Raw genomic sequence first — 20,185 nt, forward strand, 5'->3', positions numbered from 1 at the left:
AATATCACAGCATTGACACAAATAAAAAGTATTGATGAAAATCTCACAAATGAACTTATCAAAATTTTGGATAGTTTGTCAAATTAAAAAAGAAATATTTACATTTAAAACTGAGCACTAAAAAAACATTTTTAGAATTTACAGTGGGGGGGGGGGCTTCGTTGAAAAATGATGTCACTGCTGAGCAAGCAAGATCTGTAAGACTGTTTTAATGAATCAAAAGCACTAGAAAAACTGCAGTAAAAAAGAGAAAACACGATTTGTACTGATTTGTATTGAAACTCATTCAATTTTAATTAAAAAGAAAGAATTAAAAATGGAAAAGTTGTATGTTTATGTATTAAAAGTAATTAAACATTTCATTGCTTCATGGATTTTAAAGACTGAAGTAATTTCATTATATACTTATAAATTACATTTAAAAAGAAGAAAAAGGAACACGATTAGATTTATAGTAAAACTGAATTTTATTCAACATAAAAAAAAAAATGTGCGTGTAAAATTACATGTTTGAAGCAGAAGATAATCAAATGTTGCAAAACATGAAATATGAATTCATGCAATAAACTTAAAATCAAATGATAAATATATTTTTGAATTAAAATGAATAATAAATAATTATTTTAAAATGAACAAGAACATTTTTTTAAATATCAAAACAAAAAATATTTTTTAAAAATCAAAGTGAATGATATTTTTTTTAAATTAAAACCAACAATAAATAATTTTTAAAATGAAACTGAACGATAAGTTAACAAAAATAAATAAAACTAATAAATTCAAACAAATAATGTTAATCTATACTATTAATAAAATTCTAAATGTTTATCTGTGTGTGTATATATACCAATAAAACTTTCAAATGGATGCATCGAATTGAAAAATTCTTTTTTCCCTGAAAGGTGTGAGTCCCTAGATTGTCCTTATCTATATATGGTTCGTAATGAACAATGCCGAGTCATACAAAAAGCCCAAAATAAGGGCTTTTGGGCCATTGCATTTTTGTTGAAAAAGTTACCTGCCTATGTCAACGGAATTTATCACTGTCTGTATGCAGTCGCGGTAACATCTTTCAATATACGGACAGGACTTGTGGCATAATGGATAACGTGTCTGACAATGGATCAGAAGATTCCAGGTTCGAATCCTGGCAAGTTTGTAACAATTTTAACCATCATTTTATCCTTACCCGTAGTTAGGGTATTTTTGTTTTTTCAGTAATTTTGTTTTGAGCATATGGGAATTTCCCATACTCCAAGTTTACAAGGTAAGCGTTGATGATAAGATGATGTTGAGTGTACTTGATGTTGTTTGACTCGGCATTGTGTGTGCTGATGTGGCACAGCTGCTAGTATAAAATAAAGTTATTAGTGCAGAAATATTTTAAATATTAAAAAATTATAAAAATCTGTTGTAGAATAAAATTAAAAGTTTGCATTTTTCTTTTGCTGATAATTATTTATTTATTTTTTTTTTTTTTTTACTAATATTGTCATTATAAGGTTAAAAACTGTGTCAACTGTGTTTGTGTCAAAATATACACTTTTCTTTTGGATTTTAACAAACACAAAGTAAAAGAATAAATTCTAATAAGGAAAAAATCATTTACGATGATACTTTTTAAATATCAAATTTGAAATTTTACTAATAATTAAACTTTAAAATCTTACCTTTCTATATTCACTTGGCAAGAAATTCTCTATTCAAAAAGTCCAGAAAAAAACAAAGTACTGATAGAAATCCATCCAATAAGTGTCAGGAAGTGTCACTTATTGGGCAGATTTCTATCAGTATTTTGTTTATATTTTTGAATTTTTAATCGTTTTTGACACTCCGAAGATAGCATATTTTTGTCAGCCATCTTGATTGCTTGTTTAACTTGGCAGCTTAACACTAATTCTTGTATTTTTTTTTTTTTAAACCAAATGAAAGCTTTAGATTCTGTTAAAATGCGCAACTTATCCAGGTAGGTAGATGAGTAGCTTATTTTGTTTTTGGTAACATTCATTTGTCATGTATTTGGATTTTTTACCCTTTTTTTTTCTTCATTTGTTGGTTTCTCTGATAAATCCCCCCAAATAGTTATCTATCTTCTTTTGGTTCTGTCATTAGATATTATCTACTTCCGGTCATTTCTTGGGATCCATGACCAGATTCAATTGATCGAATTCAATGATATCAGCAGGTTACATAACTTGTTCCTCAGCCTTGCGATGGCCATGGAAGTCTACACAAAATAGTCCTCATTTCTAGGCCATTCTAACTTTTAGGACCATTAACTATTACTAGTATTATTACTATTATTATATATATCTTGTTTTTCTTTTAACAGTAAAATAAATCAATATAATAAGCTAAAAGATAAGATAAAAAACAGAAACATTATTTGATAAAGGGAAAGCTCAGAATGGTTAATGAAGCTCCCTTCTCCATCTGCTCTACCCATATTAAGAATGATTTTCAAAATTGTAATAGTATTATTTAGAAATTCCTTTTCCTACAACATCTTATTTTACATACCAATCATCAACTATTTTCAATTATTTATAAAACAATTCAAGTAGCATTTTGTACACTAACAATGAGTTAATACAATTCAGTTTTGTTTCAAAATCAAAATAAATCTCTAGTCGTCTCACAATTTCAAATCAATTGGAAAGAAACATTTGAAAACAAATATTTAAAAAAGTGTAATATACTCTTTTCCCTCTAAGGGTATTTTTTATGTTTGAAAAAATATATGTGGATATTACACAGAATCATACAGTAATTTGAGAATGTGAATAAAAAGCAACAACTCTATAAATGTTTACGAATTTTAAAAGAATCGGAATTCGTAATTGTATCAGAATTGGGAAAAATGTTGGAATCGTCCCACTACTACAATATATATATTATCTAATATACATATATAAATAAACTAAATAAAAATTCAGAAATCAATTTTACCTTTATTTTACTGTATCCTTGTAATAAATTTTATACTTCTCTTATTTAGACTTAAACGACAAAGAACATTTGATTAAACAAAGACAACTTTTAAACAAACGTCTTGGCTTAGATATGGCAAGTACTTTGGGAATTGAAACAGATGCACTCTTTAATGATGATGATCTTGCACAATCAAAAACAGAAAGCTCTTCAATTGATAATGAAAAGGTAAGTCATTATTTTAATTTTCAAAACAATTTTTTTTTCATGTTTCTCCATTACCGTTTATAAAATATTCTTTTAAATAAATGAAAGAATGGTTAGAAAATAGAATTTTTATTCTACTTTTATCATTTACACATTAAAAATGGTTAATTCTATCGCGCTAGTTTTCACACAAGTCATTATTGCTTACTTTCACACAAGTTATTATTGCTACAAGTGGTCTTGAGTAGAGTGACAAATCTCCCTGGGTTTCCAATCCTGTCTGCTTCTTTTGATAACTGCTGCAAATCACTTTGCATTATCACAATAGCTATTTACTATTGATTTCTCACTGTTAATAACTTGTCTTTCCAATAATAAGCCTTACAAAAGTTGCAGTACTCTCTGAGCCTCTTCATTGGAAGTCTGGACAACACTTTCCTTTCTTTGTCTTTTCCTGCTCCTTGATTCTTCATGACCATATTTTGTGTGGTACAAATTGTAGCTGATGATTTTATGATTTTTCTTTTCCATTACTCTCTTTGGTCTGTACCATTTATCAGCATGTTTAAAGTGCAAAGTTCCAAGGGACTATTTTCCCAATGCAGTCATGTCTGTTTTTGTAATTCTTTTGGGCTAGTTTGCAGTATTTACTTATGTGATGTACTGCTTTATCCCCTTATTCAGTTTCTGGTGCTACCAGATCAGGCTGTCTATTGGCTTCCTGAGACGAAATGCACCTACATCGATTTTCTGTTTTTGTTTTCTATTCTCTTTTGTCAAACTTAATTATGTTCTGCAAAAACAAAAACAACAACTCCCTTCCCCTCTCCTGTCCTTTTCCTTCCCTACTTACCAACCCCATCGCCCCCCCCTTTTTTTGCCCTGTTGATAGGGCACTAAAATAAGCTGACTGATCCCCTGCAGAGGGTAAAAATCCCTCAATGGGGCAACCAGTTAGCTGTGGGTTGCTACCTGTAATGCCTTAGGACGTGATCCTGGTGATTGAGCTAACATAGACCTGGGTGCATAAAAGTCTATGCACTGCAACACATTACTTCGGCCCTTACTTCGGCTAGACGGGCAGTCGGAGAGGCCCGATCCGACCAATCGGCCAGTCACACCAAGCCCTAGCACTTACACCCAAAGTACCAACTACCACAACAAAGAACAAAACTTAAAGGTACTCCCATCTTTTTTTCTTCCCCTACTACAAAAAATAGGCAAACCAAGTAAGTGCTAGAAGGCGGTGGAAAGGGTCAATCAATTCGAAAGACCAGAACTCAACACTCCATCTGAGCAAATGTATTTTTGAGGACATATTGAACAGAAAATATAGTGCTTGAGAACTCCTTACCAAAAGAGTATATCCTCCACGTAGCCCCGACATGGTCAAGGCGAATGGGTTTCCCCCTTACTATGTCCCAATTTTGGACTCTGAGGTGGGTAGGGAGTGTGGTTGATGAAAAATAAATCCCAAAATCCATGGCTGATAAAAACAAAAGCATCCCTCTCAAAACCCTTAAAAGAAACCATTCCTCTGACTCTGACCTCTTAAACTCAGATGAAGAACAAAAATTCAAAACTAGAAAAACCGTTCCAACTATAGACGAAGGAAACTTCCCACGATTCTTGGTTATTGAATTAATCGAAAATAAAAAAATTGGAAATTTATCACATTTCCTAATAGAAAAAACATTCTCCACAAAAAGTAAACCAACAATGATCAAAAAAAAACAAAAGATGGAAATCTACTAGTTGAGATAACCAATCTTAGAGATGCTCAATCTCTACTCAAAATGAAGAACTTCCATGAGTACAAGTGCAAAGTCTTTCCCCATAAAACACTAAACACTTCGAAAGGAGTAATTCGAAGTTATGAACTATTGCTAGCAGTTGAAGAAGAAATAAAAACCAAATTAGAAAAACAAGGAGTTATCAACCACATCCGCATAAACATAAAAAGAAACAATAAAATAATAACAACCAACACATACATATTAACGTTTAACAAACCAACAATACCTAAAGAAATAAAAATTGGCTACTTAAATGTAAAAGTAGACCAATATATCCCAGCCCCACACAGTGGGCCCAGAGGTGGAAATAGCCAAAATAAAAAAGTCTCAACAAAGATTTTTACAGGCTATAAACGTTATCTCCATCCAATTTCTGAATCAACAAAAAAAAAATTAGGTCTCTAGCACATCATGGAGAGATTCTATCGCAATTTGAAATCATGCCAAATTCGGTCATGCGTCGCGTCGCGGAATGATATGATTACGGCAAAGCTAAAAATTGGTAAAAATTGCTGATCGGTTCAGATTACGAATTTCCTATGGTAGAAGAGGCAAAATACTTATGATTGTATCATCAATTGACTAATATACCTTTAGATATGTGATTTAGGCCATTCAAACTATATTTAATATATAATTTTGGCCAAAAAATTATCCAAAATTAACAAAAAATGACCGAAAATAGCCATATTTTTTGCAAAAAATGCACGATAATTTATGAATAACCCTGCAATTAGCAAGAAAACCGCTAATAGTGACATACTAAACCATATATGTTTTGAAAAATTTAGGATGAGGTGGTTTAAAAAATGTTCAGTTTGACTTGTCACTATTAGCGGTTTGAATACGATTTATTGTTGAAAAATTACCTTGAAATTCAATTTATCTATATTTGGAGCCAAGTTGGCGAAACAAGGTTTTTCGACAATTTTGAAATTCACATTGTTTAAGTCAAAACAAGGTTTTTGAGTTCTGTAAAAAATGGTATCTTTCCTCCATTGAGCTCTTTCCAGTGAATTCCATAGAAAATAGCTAACATTCAATCTTTATGTTGATGTGTTCTTTGTGTTGATTGTGATAATTTAGTTTAATCAACTTGCCTGCATTTAGAATTAGGATCATAGATCATTAGCAAGGGGAGGTAACGTGGCATTATCTAGTGTTAGTATAATGCTGTTTCATGCTTTATCAATATCATCTTGTAATTGATTATCTGTATATCTCTATCAACAGATCAAAGATGGCATCCATTGTAGATGATGATCGCACAGCTGTTTCTGAGTACCACGTTTTCCAGTCAATCATTGATGTGGCTTCTCAGATCAGCTGAAACAAATCTCCTGAGTATAAAAGATGTCTGCAACATTTCATGGACACGCATGGTATTAAGGAGTGTGAAGAAGTGACAGCATTCTTTATGACAGGTTGGAAGCGTTTCGGGCGTTTGAAAAATGCTAAAGTGGGAACTGCTAAATTCCTCGAGCAGGCTTCAAAATTAACAACCGACTTCGAAAGAAAGTGTCCACCTTCAGTAGAACCACAAAAGAAACGCAGGAAAAGTTTTGTTGATTTGGGCTCCCGGATGCAGAAGGAAAGAACTGAACCTCTTCTTCAACACATCAGTGACTATGTCCAACAAGAATGCCCTGAATTGAGTGTCACCCAGCTACCTGGATATCTGATTCATAGAATTAACATTCAGTCCGAGAAGAAGATTGCCAAAGTCGGTCATGAGATCTTTACCTCCAGCATCACGAACGCACGCTCCTTTGAAGTGGACGAGGCTATTGCTATTATGCACTCGCTGACACTTAGCAGGGACCAGATGAGGAAGATGAGAAACTTATTGTCAGAAGGAGTTTGCCTTACTGTCGGTGACCAAGGGTTTGATGTGAAGGTCATCATTCATGACACCATGAAAGATCTGAAGTTCAAAAAGCTCATCTCTGGTCTGGGTGGAGCTGACTGCATCCTGTGCAAGTCAAAACAGGCAGATTGGACAAAGAGAGAGAAAGTTTTGGAAGGTTTCCCGATTAACAGGTCGGCAGAAAACACCTTAAAACTGTACAATCAACTTGTGGAAGAGGACGGTACCATCACAACCAAAAGTGGAGATTTCGAAACTCGTGAAGGACTTACCCAACAACCACTAACTACATCTGATCAATCAAGCATCACTGTTACACACTCGTATATCAATGGAACAACATGGTTTCTAAAGGTTCTCTATCGGTGTAACTGTGACTATCAACACTGGGTTGAACATGCTGATCCGCGAGGAGAGCCCATTCGACGTGCAAAAGATCGAGTTCTCAAAGCCATCTACACTGAGACTGGTCTGTATCTTGACAAGGTCAATACTGCAGGAGGTAAAGGAGGTTCTTCAACGAATGGACCCCAGGGTAGAAGATTCTTTTCTGAGGAAGTCATTAATGTTATTGAAAATTTGGTTGAAGATAAACACCGGGAAAACCTGATGCTTCTCCACCGACAACTTTCAACTGTTTTGTCCATTGTTTCGTGTACACGTAAAGTTGATGTAATCAAATTCAAAGCTCTCTGCGATTAAACCTCCCTTCATCTATGTGACAATTTCCCATGTGTATTGATTAATCACACTCTATATGGCACCCTTCAGCACTCTGCTGAATTGATAACTCTGAATGATGGCTATGGTCTTGGTGTTCTCTCAGAAGAATGCCTGGAGTCCAACAACAAGGACATTCAGAACTTCTTACTATTTCGGACACGAAAAGCTGACCCAATCCAACAATTGACAGATGCCATGGCTCGACTTCTGGAACGTTCAGATCCACGAATAAACAGCATAGCAACACAGTTTCAGTCGAAGAAGTTCTGCACTGAATGTGGCGGTACTGACCACACAATTCGCTCGCACAGTCGACTGTTCAGTCTGCTCAAGAAGTGGTATGCGAGTGTCATCGAAGACATTCTTCTTGATTAGTCTATGTTGATCATTGATTTCTTGTTAGTTTATTTGTCATTCAGTTTATACTTATATGCTAGTGTTGGTTACTTGAATGCTTAGAATTGACAAAAAATGGATTGCACTTTGATTGCAATTACAATCATCTCATTAAATCCTATTTAATAACTATTGTTCATTCTGGTCCGGGGAATCTGATCAACAAATAAGCCAAATTTTCATCAATCCTACCCTAAAATTGACAAGAATGCGATCCGCCTAGCTCTTATCTAATAAAAATTTTGGAATCCTCATAAAATTACTGAGAAAACAAAAAAAAATTAACCCTCTAGCACTTCAGGAAGTCGTTTTATAACAAATTCAAGGTCGGAGAAAAATCTGGTTTTTATCCTCCGTCGTCCGCAACAAGCGTTGGCTCGGAAATCCTCATTTTCCCCATGAAAGGGCTCAAATGGTAATATAAATGGATTAAAAATGATTTCAGTAGGCCTAATTTACCATCTATATCCCTAAAAACTAATTTAAACCTATTAAAACATAGTCAGAACAACTTCCATTCCTATTTCCAAACTTTGGCCATCTGGGCCCAGTGTGCCCCATTAAGATGTTTCCATTGCCAAAAAATATGGACATCATAGAGAAGCCTTTAAAGGATAAAAATCTGTGGAAAATGCGGCAACAAAGAGTCTGACCACACCGAAGAAAAATGCATAAATGAGGTGAAATGCGCAAACTGCAAAGAAGATCATCCGGTCTTCTCTAAAATATGCAAAACATATAAAAAAAGAAAGAGAAATTATAGAAGTAAGGTACAAAAAAAAAACACAACCTTTCCAAAAGCCAGAAAAATAGTTTAGACGTACATGAAAGACAACACATATGCTGAGACAACAAAAAAGACAACTAAACCATACCAACATAATTAAATACATGATCAATATAGGGAGCTGATAAACAAACTGATTACATTAAATATTAAAGAATGGCCAGAATTTCAAAATAGCCTAAAAGAAAAATACTCAAATCTGGGAAACAAAATAGAAATAACAAATCCAAACAAAGAAAATAATATTCCATCAACAACAGAACCATTAAAAAAATTATCACAGAAACCAAGAAAACAACCACCAGAAATTAATAAAAACATAAGCAATGATAAAACAGCAAATAAAGAACGTTCCAGAAAAGAAGAAAACCAAACAATAGACACTCAAAATAGATTCCAAATTCTAGAAAAAATGGAAACCGAAAACATCCTAGATAAAAAAAAGAAACCAAACACAAGTAATCAAGAGGGAAAAAATGGACAAGAAGCCAAAACGGCAAAATCTCAAGCAAGATCTAGATCGACGTCCAGATCCAAACAAAAAAAAAAAAGGAAAAAACCCAGCAAAACACTCCACCAAAGACACAAACTCATAAACCCTCTATTTCTAAAGAGATGGAAATAGAGGAAAACTAAACATCCTCATGGATAGAAATAAAACACAACAAATTATCCAATGGAATTGTCGTGAAATAAGATCTAACTATAATGAACTTCTTATACTTATCTCACTCTTCAACCCAGCCATTGTTTGCTTACAAGAAACCTTCCTACAAAACAATAACGATTTCAAAACACCAAACTATGAACAATACAACTATTTCCATAACACAGGCCTTCGTGCTAATGGAGGCACCTCAATTCTTGTAAGGAATAACATACCTCAAAGTAATTTCTCTGTCAAAACAAATCTCCAAGCAATTACAACTCAAGTCACATTACACAAAACAATCACAATCTGCTTAATATACCTCCCTCCTCATGAACCAATAAATGAAAATGAACTAGAAAATTTAATAAAACCACTACCTTCACCATTCATTCTTTTAGGAGACTTTAACTGCCACAGTACGTTATGGGGATGCGAAGTCACAAACTCAAAAGGAAACAAAATTGAACAATTAATTAACAAAAATAACTTGTGCCTTCTCCATCAAAAAATCCCACATACTTAAATTCAACAAACGGATCAACTAGTGCCATTGATCTTACCATGTGTGATCCATCAAGCTTCTTGGATTATACATGGAGCACTTACGAAGAACCCTGTTCAAGTGATCACTTCCCTATTATAATCAATTACAGTAACTCCATCCAAAACCACATACCCAGGTGGAACACAAACAAAACCAACTGGGCCGAATTTAAAGAACTTTGTTCACTAAAATTAACAGAACATCAAATCCAAACAATAGAAGAATTCACGGAAGTACTCATAACAATAGCCAAAAAATGCATATCCAAAGATTCTCCTCCTGGAAAAAAAACAAACCATCGTTCAATCCAGAATGTAAAATGGCCATTAGACAGAGAAAGGCAGCCTTAAGAAAATTTAAAAATCAACCCACAACGAACAACTTAATAGAATGCAAACACCAAAGAGGTAAAACTCGAAAAACAATTAAAGAATGCAAAAGATTCTGCTGGCAACAATTTGTCAACAAAATCAACGTCACCACTAAACCCAAAACCGTCTGGGAAATGATTAGGAAAATAACTGGAAAATATAATCCGAATCCAATCAAATACCTTCTCACAAATAAACAGAAAATAACTGATAAAAAAGATATTGCTAACACACTAGCTCAAACCTTTGCCGAAAACTCATCATCAAAACACTACAATAGACAATTCCAAATACTTAAGAAACATGAAGAAAAGTACAAAATAAACTTTAACTCCAAAAACCAAGAGCCTTATAATGAAATCTTTTCACTCAATGAACTAGAAACCGCCATAGAAAAATCCCATTACTCAGCTGTAGGACCAGATGAAGTGCATTACAGCTTCCTTAAAGAAATTCCACCCAAATCATTAAAACTCCTTCTCAAAATTTATAATAAAATATGGGAAACAAAAGATTTCCCAACTTCATGGAAAAATGCAACAATAATACCAATACCCAAACTGGGAAAAGATACATCAAACCCAGAAAACTACAGACCAATAGCTCTCACAAGCTGCCTATGCAAAACGTTTGAAAGAATGATTAACTACCGTCTTATATGGTATGTAGATGACAACAAAATAATTTCTGAAATCTAGTGTGGATACCAAAAAAATCGAGGATGTAGAGACCACATCACTAACCTCGAAAATTATATCAGAGAAGCTTTTATCAATAAGGAACGCGTAACATCTGTTTTTTTCGATCTTGAGAAAGCATATGAAACTAAAAGATCTCCACAACATCGGACAAAGAGGCAGATTCCCTGAATTCATAAAAAACTTCCTAACAGACAGATCTTTCCAAGTTCGCATAGACTCAACTTTATCAAACCCACAAAATCAAGGAGTGCCCCAAGGCAGCATATTATCAACAACTATCTTTAACATAAAAATCAATAACATTATAAAAGAACTCTCTTCTGATATACATAGCTCCTTATATGTAGATGACTGCTCAATCAGCTACAGATCTAAATACACTCACACTATTGAAAGAAAACTACAACATAACATAAATAAAATTAATAAATGAGCAACTAAAAATGGTTTCAATTTCTCCAAAACTAAAACAAAATGCATCCATTTCTGTAAACAACACAAACTCCACCCTGACCCAACCTTACAGATTGAAGGCGAAAAAATTCCATTCATAAATGAACACAAGCACCTGGGAATCATTTTTGACAAAAACTAAATTTCATTCCTCACATCAAAACCAAATGTAATAAAGCATTACAACTCCTATGAGTCATTGCCCATACAGATTGGGGAGCTGACAAGAACACACTACTCAAACTATATAGAGCATTAATTAGATCAAAAATAGATTACGGTAGCTTCATATATCAATCCACCAGAAAGTCATATCTAAAAACCCTCAACACAATATGCCACTCCGGACTAAGACTAGCACTAGGAGCATTTCCAACCTCCCCTGTAGAAAGCCTGTATGCAGAAGCACATGAAACTCCTCCAATGCTCAGAAATCAAAACCTTGGTCTAAAATACTACACAAAACTTACAGCCAACCCCACAAACCCAGCACACAATAGCACTTTAAATCCAAACCGTAAACACCTTTTCGACCAAAAAGAAAACGCAATGAAAACCTTTGGACTTAGAATAAAATCGATTTCCAAAGAAGCAAGTCTACCCATAACTAAAATTCACGAAACTGTCCTACTCAAAACCCCTTCCTGGAAAATCGTATCTCCTAACATCGACCTAAGTTTAAGTAAATATGAAAAGAAACATACTCATCCAATAACTTATGATGATCTCGATAAAATCAAAGAAAAGTATCCAGACCACACACACATCTATACAGATGGGTCTAAACAAAATAACGCAACAGCCAGTGCAGCAATACTCAATAAATCAATCAAAAAACAATCAAACCTCCCAAAAGAAACCTCAATCTTCAGTGCTGAAATACATGCTCTAATCCTAGCTCTCAAACTCGCCTCCAATAACAAAAAAAAAACAAATTTATAATCCTTTTAGACTTCTAATCTACTCTAAAATCGATTAAAAATAAAAAGATAGACAACCCCCTAATCACAAAATTACTCCAAAAATTAACTGAACTAAACAGTAAAAAAGAAATCATTTTCTGCTGGATACCGAGCCATTCCGGTATTAAAGGTAATGAATTAGCAGATTCTGCAGCAAAAAACGCCTTAAATCTCCCAATTGATGCAAATTTTTAAATTCCATACATATATCTAAAAAGATGTATCAACGCATATACAACAGAGAAATGGCAAACCTACTGGAATGAACACCCTAACAACAAACTTCACGAAATCATGCCAAAAATCAAAAAACAAGAACAAAATACGAAACTAAACAAAAAAGTCAAACTAACAAGAATAAAAATAGGTCATACTCACTTAACCCACTCATATCTCCTAAAACAAAAGAAAGCTAACCAATCTGTATACCTTGTCAAACACCACTCACAATCAAACACACATTAATTGAATGTACTGATTTTGTAATAGTAAGAAATCGATTCTACAAAGAAAACAATATTAAAGAATTATTTGATAAAAACAATCCCCACAGCATACTTTCATATCTTCAAAAAATTGGCCTTTATAAAAAAATCTAAAAAGAACCCTTTATACAACGGTCCTGGATATGACCTAAAACTATATCCGATGGTAAGGCCCCACCTTGCGAGCCTTGTGGAGTGTGGAGCCACCCTTTAATTGCCATTGCTCCCAGGTCCACTCTGACCCGGAGTGGTAGTACCTGTTAGGGTCTCAACTATGGGTTAAATAGAATCTGACTTTAAAAAAAATATACTCCATTAAAAATCGTTTCTCAAAATAATTAGATTCGGCGTTAAATAACCTGAAAAAGGTTGATATGCCGTAAAACAAAAACAACCAACCAACAACCTTATTCAGTTTCCATTTACTTTTTATCTTGACTATTATGTTCTTTTGTTCAAGTTTATTTTTTGTATGTTTCATTAGTCAGTCTTTATTATCATGATTATACTGTATAATATATGGCATAATCACGTTGACACACCGGTTCTTATCAGATCAACGTTGAGCCTGGTTAGTACCAGATGGGTGACCATTTGAGAATTCTAGACGCTGTATGTGCTCTCCGCTTATCTCAATATTTGTTTCAAGTCGTCTTGTACATACACTTCACTTGCCATTCGTATTTAACAATGTTGACTCAGGAGAGGTGTGGTTGGAGATTGCGCAAATCCTGCCACAAAAAATTTCATGCGCAGGCATCACTTTGTGGATATCCATAGTCTGTCAAAAACTTAAGGAGTTTGTTTTATATTTTATAAAGGCTTTTTGTTTTCATCTGATATAGAAATCTGTTGGAGAACTTGTGAAACAGCAGCTAATGCATGTAACTAGCGGAATGAGTGCACGGGAGAAAAACAAAGCTCGACGTAAAGCTAAAACATTGGCCAAACAACGATCTAAAGAAACATCACAGAGGTAAGATCTTACATTTTTGCAATTCTTTAACGAAAAGCAGTATTTTAGATATTCTAAAACAGATTTTCTATAATGTACAATCCATGAATCACATACCTTTTGTGAAAAGTGGATCTTTTAGCATAAAAATTATTTGGATAAAGAACTCTTTGATTTGCCTCATAATGCAAATGAATAGATTTAGAGTTCATTTAATTTTTAGTGGAAATTGTTAAATTCATGTTTTTGTGATAAGATTAATCTGTAAGCTAATCAGCTGTTACTTCTCTTTCTTTACAAATACAAGACAATTGGCCAATTAGATAAGTAATCAATATTCATTTATAAACAGGGAAAATTAATGTCCTTTTATTTTTTTTACTTGTTGCCAGGTTTTATGATATATTGAATATTTGTCGTTGCCAGGTTTTATGTGACATATTTGAATATTTTGTCTCCATACATTATAATAAATATAGATTAAACAAAACATAAATTCATAATGGCTTCTTTTTCCACACACTCCATGTGGTGGAGGCAGTAGTGCATAGTTTAATCTTTTCTTCTAGTCCTTCTTTTGAAATATGATGTAAGAATTGCAATTATTTTATATTCTAGTGCATATCTGAAAACTATTAAATCTTTGTTTTAACTAATTAATGTGCAATACATATAAAGATGGCATTAGTAATCTATTCTGTTAATGAAATAATTAAAATTCAGTTTCCACCAGTGCATATCTGAAAATTGGTAAATGAACCTCTAGCATTAATTTTGAAGACTTTCTACATAAACATTTTTGGTGTGACCTTGAACAGGTGTATAAATGTAGAGGTTTTCAGCAACCAACATACAACTGGCTATGAGAAAAGCAAGATGTCTGAAGATTAAGTCCAACAACTTTTAGGCCTTATGGCAAAACTAATTTTTATTGGGAATTGTAAACGCTTGAACTGAAATGGCATGTCAGAAGGAATAAGAGGAATCTGAGGAATTAAGTTTCACCCTTAAAATGTCCAATTATTATAATGGCTTACAGAACATTAGTTTTCAAAGATTTTATTGCTAACCGTGTGCTATTGCACAATTTAGGTGGATCAGTATTTCTTAATAGTATAACTAGGGCTCCTTCCTTCAACATCAGGTTATAATGTGGCATTCCAGGCGGTTGTAGAATTTCTAAATTCACTACAGGAAATTCTACTGCCTGATCTTCATCAATAACACAATCAATGGATTAAAAGAATGCTTTAATCCAGGCAAGACTTGCAAAAGATTATAATTGATCCGTTATGTTACCATGAAAACAATGTAAACATTTTTTAAAAAACAACGAATACTTTTTTTAATGATAAACAATATTAATAGAAATAGAAATATTAAATTGTCAGAATATATATAAAAAGTTTAAGCAAAATAAATAGAACTTTTCATAATTATGAAAATTATGAAACTATGGAAACTTTTTATAATTTGAAATTATGAAAACCTTTAAGTTTAAGTTTCAACAATATAAATAGAACTTTTTATAATTTTACACAATGTAAAAAGCTTTATTTTTGATTAAAAATTGAATCTGTGATTATTATTAAATCACATGAGTAGTTATAAATGATACAAATATTAAGTACACATATTCTATTGCGACTTTAATAATTTTCATGTGTATTCTCTTTCACAACTGTGGCCACCATTTTTCACAACTATACTGTCTAATAATCAAAAAACTACTTATTTGCGGAAATTAAAATACGATATTCATTTTCAGCATACCAGAAAACTAGTAAAAGCCGTTTTAAAGGAAAATGTTAAGATGGAAACCAAGTAAAAATTTACTGTTAAAAGTTATAAAAAGTTTGGTAGTTATGTATTTTATGTACCGTGCTGAAATAACGTTGTTTCGAAAGCCATTCTTACCATGGGGAGTGTTTAGTAAATATTCTCTGCTTCCACCTAACAATTTAATAAAAACAAAGATATCGTGAAACTTAAATTTAACCTGAAAAAAAACTATTTTAAAATAGCGCAGTACCAAAAGTACATCAGCACCAAACTTCTAGTTAAATTGGTTAAAATTAAAAATAGAAAATACAAAAAGTTATTTTTATATTTTTAAAATAAAAAAAGATTTATATTGTTTAAAATAAAAAAGTGTTTATTGTTTGTTTTTTTTTTTAAAGTTGTTTACATATTGTTGGCATGGTAACATAATGTTGATTAGGTAGTTTGGTTCGTTTTATTTGATAGAGGGTTCGAGATTATTTTGCCACCTAAACTCCTGTCTTGACAGAATATTTGGTACTTGTGCAGTGTACAAACTATGCTGAAATAATATTTAGAAAGCCATTCTTAACATGGTGAGGGGACTTGTTAACTATTTTGCACTAACAGTTTAATGAAAGAGAAATTATTTCAAGAAAGAAGCTATGTAAATGAAGGATATTATTTTGAGAAAAAAACTTGAGAAAACAAGTGTATTAATGGTATAATTTACCTTCTGCATACTCGTGTTTACAAAGCCATTTGGCAGAAGTGATGTCAGACAAATTTTTAGCTATGGATGACCAAAACTGTATAGAATGTACCTTTTTTTAAGCAAATATAAAAATAGCTTTATTCAAACAGTTTTTGAACTTTTATAAGAAAATTATAACCTGCCTAATAAAAATATGTTCATGAACTGTTTTTTTTTAAAATATTTACGAACAGTTTTTGTTTTATTTTTTTTAAAGAGATTTTGTTTAAAATATTTTATGTTCGGAAAAAAATCTTGTTTATTTCTTATTTGTCATGTTATTTGACCAAGAAGAAATTAGTTTTTTTTTATTATTATTTCATTGTTAGTGAATTTTATTCAAATAAAAAAATTACCAATTTTATTTTAGTAAGAAATATAAGGAAATAGTAATTCATTCTTATGGAAATAATAATAGGGGAAATACATAAAGTTTGTTTCATTTTGTTCTTAAGTTTCCGATTCGATTTTTAAGTTTGATGGATGCAGACAATTCTTTTTAGCTGTGATTTGGCCAGGGTATTCTGATATCGATGCTTACCTTTTATTATAAGTTGTATTTTTATACTTTTATTATACTAGCAGGGGTACCCAGCGTTGCCCGGGTGTTTGGAGGTGTGTGTGTATGGGGGGTGGATAAAGTAAAGAATAAGCGAAGTAATAACCCTGTTTAAATATTACCAAAAAAAAAAGAAAAAAACGATGTTAAACTTTAAGAAATTGGACCCCCCCCCCAAAAAAAAAAACGGCGAACAAACCTAAAACTTATTTTAAAAAAAAATCGTAAAAACAAAAAGCAAAAATAAGGGAAAGAAATGATGAATGTGTTGGGAAAAACAAAAACAAAAAACACAGTGTAAAAAAAAAAAAATGGCATAAATAAGCGTTCGATTCGCTTAAGTCTGGTGCGTTTCACCTAGTAGAAAACATAGAATGAAAGGACCATTAGAATTCCATTTAATTTTTTTAAGCAATTAAAAAACAAAATAAAGCGAAAAGAAATGGTATAAATAACCCTTCGATTCGCTGAAGTCCATGATGTGTTTCACCCAGTAGAAAGCATAGAACGAAAAGGAACATTAAAATTGCATTCCAGGTTTTTTAAGCAACTACGAAGTAAAAAAAGCCCAAACTGGCGTTTCTTCGTAATTGTCCCTTGTGAACGATCCCGGATCTGGAGGAAGGAGGAATTTATTAGAGAGAAAAGATTTTACTACTTCCATTGATTGTAACCGATTTTGGCAGTGAACTTTCAACAGAAAAAATATAGGAATCTACGATTAGCGAGGAAGTGGAGAGGTAATATGCTTATAACACACCTCAGATATTGTACTGGAGTTTGTGCATATTACATTTGCATGAAATGTCTTGATTTTTAATCCTATTAAGGTCAAAATCATAGGGGGAAAAAATGAGTTCATTTTATATATATATATATATATATATATATATATATAGGGATAAAAATTACCAACACCTGATGTTTGAAAAACAGTTCATAATATACATTTTATTATAAAAATTCTATTTTTGTTTGATAAAAAAAAACAGTTCATAAACATAAAAAACAGGCCATTGGATTATTTACATTAAAAATATTTATTATAAAAGTAAAAAAAAAAAAAGTACATGAATTAAAAAAAATAAACAGTCCATAAACATTATTAGGGAAAATGTTCATAAATATAAAAAAACAGCCCATAATATATTTTTATTATAAAAGAAAAAAAAAACAGTACATGAATTAAAAAAAAAAACAGTTCATAAACATATTATTATAAAAGTTCAAATAAAGACTGTTTGAATAAAACTTCATATTTTTATATTTGCATTTAAAAAAAAAAAATGTATTTTTATGATAAATGTAAAATATAAAGTACACAAGACATTGTATCTAATTAAATATTTTTTTTTTTTTAGAAATAAACCTATATTTTGTGTTGGCATAATGCCTATGTAAGAAAGCTTTATCAGAAAAAACTAAAAGTAGTAAAAACGCATGCATTCGGAAAACGTTGGCAGTTTCTGTTTGGTATCAATAGTTGTTCATCTAATCGATAAATGAATAAAATAGATATAGATATGTTTCGTAAATGCCATGTAACGTCTGAAAAAAACGCACGCATTCGAAATGTAAGAATTTTTGGTACTCATACAGTGTACGAATTATGCTGAAAGAATAACATTATTTAGAAAGCCATTCTTAACATGTGGACGGAGGCTTTTTAACTGGTCTGCACTTCAACCTAACAATTTAATAAAAAAAGAAAGATACCATAAGAATTTAATTTGGGAATCCTATCTGGAACGTAACATGGTGCGTACACTGTAAAAACACCGAATATTTCTTTGTAATTAAGAATTGTTTATCTAATCAGTGAAATAATAATAAAAGGTATACCTTCGATAAATTAATAATCAAAATTTTCTTTGTATTAAAAAATTAAAAATTGCAAGTGAAATTTACGTAATATTTTTTTTTTCAAAAAGACAAGCAAAATGTAGCGTTCTAGCACCATGCTGTTTAAGCGTGCGCATGCGCAAAAAATGTTGGCTAATGGTTAATGTATTTTACATGTAAATTTGCTGATGTCTGTACGCATTATTCATGTATGTAAACAGATATTACTCACTATAAACCATCCTTGGTTAATGAATATTATTTCCTGAAAATTTCAGTGTTGTGTGACCAGTAGTTTAAGAGTTTACCTGTTAGATATTTACACACATATGTCTACTGATTTATTTATATAGAAGAAGATTATAAATAGTAGAAATTGTAGATATAAAGGAAAAGGAGGTTAACACAAAAACTATGAGCATTGTATATGAACACCTTATTGCCATTAGTTTTGATTATAAAACTCTCCATTTTGGCACCTCTTAGAAAGACGCGCTTAAAACAATACATAATTGTTGTAAAAAAAAAATGTACAGGATTTAGCTACCATAGAAAAATCGATTGTTTTAAAATGTTATAATGGCTTAGAAATAGTGGATTATTTTACATTAAATTTTTATGTAAAACTAATCCTCACTTTGAATTCTAAAATATTTTTTTTTCTTGCTGCTAAGTTTTTGGAGGTGCTCACATAATTGCCTAAAAAAAATGTAAAATTGCAGATTTGGAAGAGTAAGTGAGGGGAGCAATTTAATGGAATATATTAATCTGCAATAATAAAGAAATCTTGTAATATATTTATTTTTAAGTAATCCTAGTATTAGATTTCAGTAAATAAAATGCATCAGTTCAAGTTTGAGTTCTGTAACTTTTTTGAATATAGCATTTTTATAGTATTGCGACATATTTATGTGCATTTACTGCAGTTTACTTAGAAGATTTTCAGTGGCATGTTCTGATTCCTTATACAAAAGTGTGTATATATGGCAGATTTAATCGCTTAATTGAAAGATTTGTCCAGTTATGGTACTGAAAACCAGAGAATTAGCAATACACATGAAAAAATTGAAATAGCTTAAAGTATTTCAATATTGGTATACATAGAAAGAGCTTGATGAGCTAAGAAAGAATCTTTTTAAATTTTTAAAATCTGATTAAAATTAAGGAAGTTATGGCTATTTTTGTGCCTCAAACATTTGGATATTTTCCCCTCTTTAAGACCATATGCGTTTTGTCACATTTTTTACACTACTTTTTCAGTAAAAATGTCATATCTTTGTTAAAACACAAGACTAAGAAATGAAATTTACCATATAAGTGTATTTTTGTACAAGGAATCAGAATATGCAACTGAAAATATCCAAAAGTCCATGGTTTCCAAATAATCTGCAGTAAATGTGCATAAATATGCTGCAATTCCTTAAAAATGCCATGTATCC

General features: G+C 31.8%; 1 protein-coding gene across 1 annotated transcript in view; it reads left to right on the top strand.

Moving 5' to 3' along the window:
* The first annotated feature begins 2,984 nt into the window (after positions 1 to 2,984).
* LOC145247884 (TATA-binding protein-associated factor 172-like) overlaps positions 2,985 to 20,185 on the top strand; it is a 72,172-nt gene continuing 54,971 nt past the window's right edge. Inside the window, exons 1-2 of the mRNA XM_080109495.1 lie at positions 2,985 to 3,159; positions 13,721 to 13,851. Coding sequence (XP_079965621.1) covers positions 3,064 to 3,159; positions 13,721 to 13,851 — 227 coding nt within the window. The 5' untranslated portion in view covers positions 2,985 to 3,063. The remainder of the gene's footprint in view (positions 3,160 to 13,720; positions 13,852 to 20,185) is intronic.

The sequence above is a fragment of the Euprymna scolopes genome, chromosome 26 (assembly GCF_053919585.1).
Source record: "Euprymna scolopes isolate OS-2025 chromosome 26, ASM5391958v1, whole genome shotgun sequence".
NCBI classification, from domain to species: Eukaryota; Metazoa; Mollusca; class Cephalopoda; order Sepiida; family Sepiolidae; genus Euprymna; species Euprymna scolopes.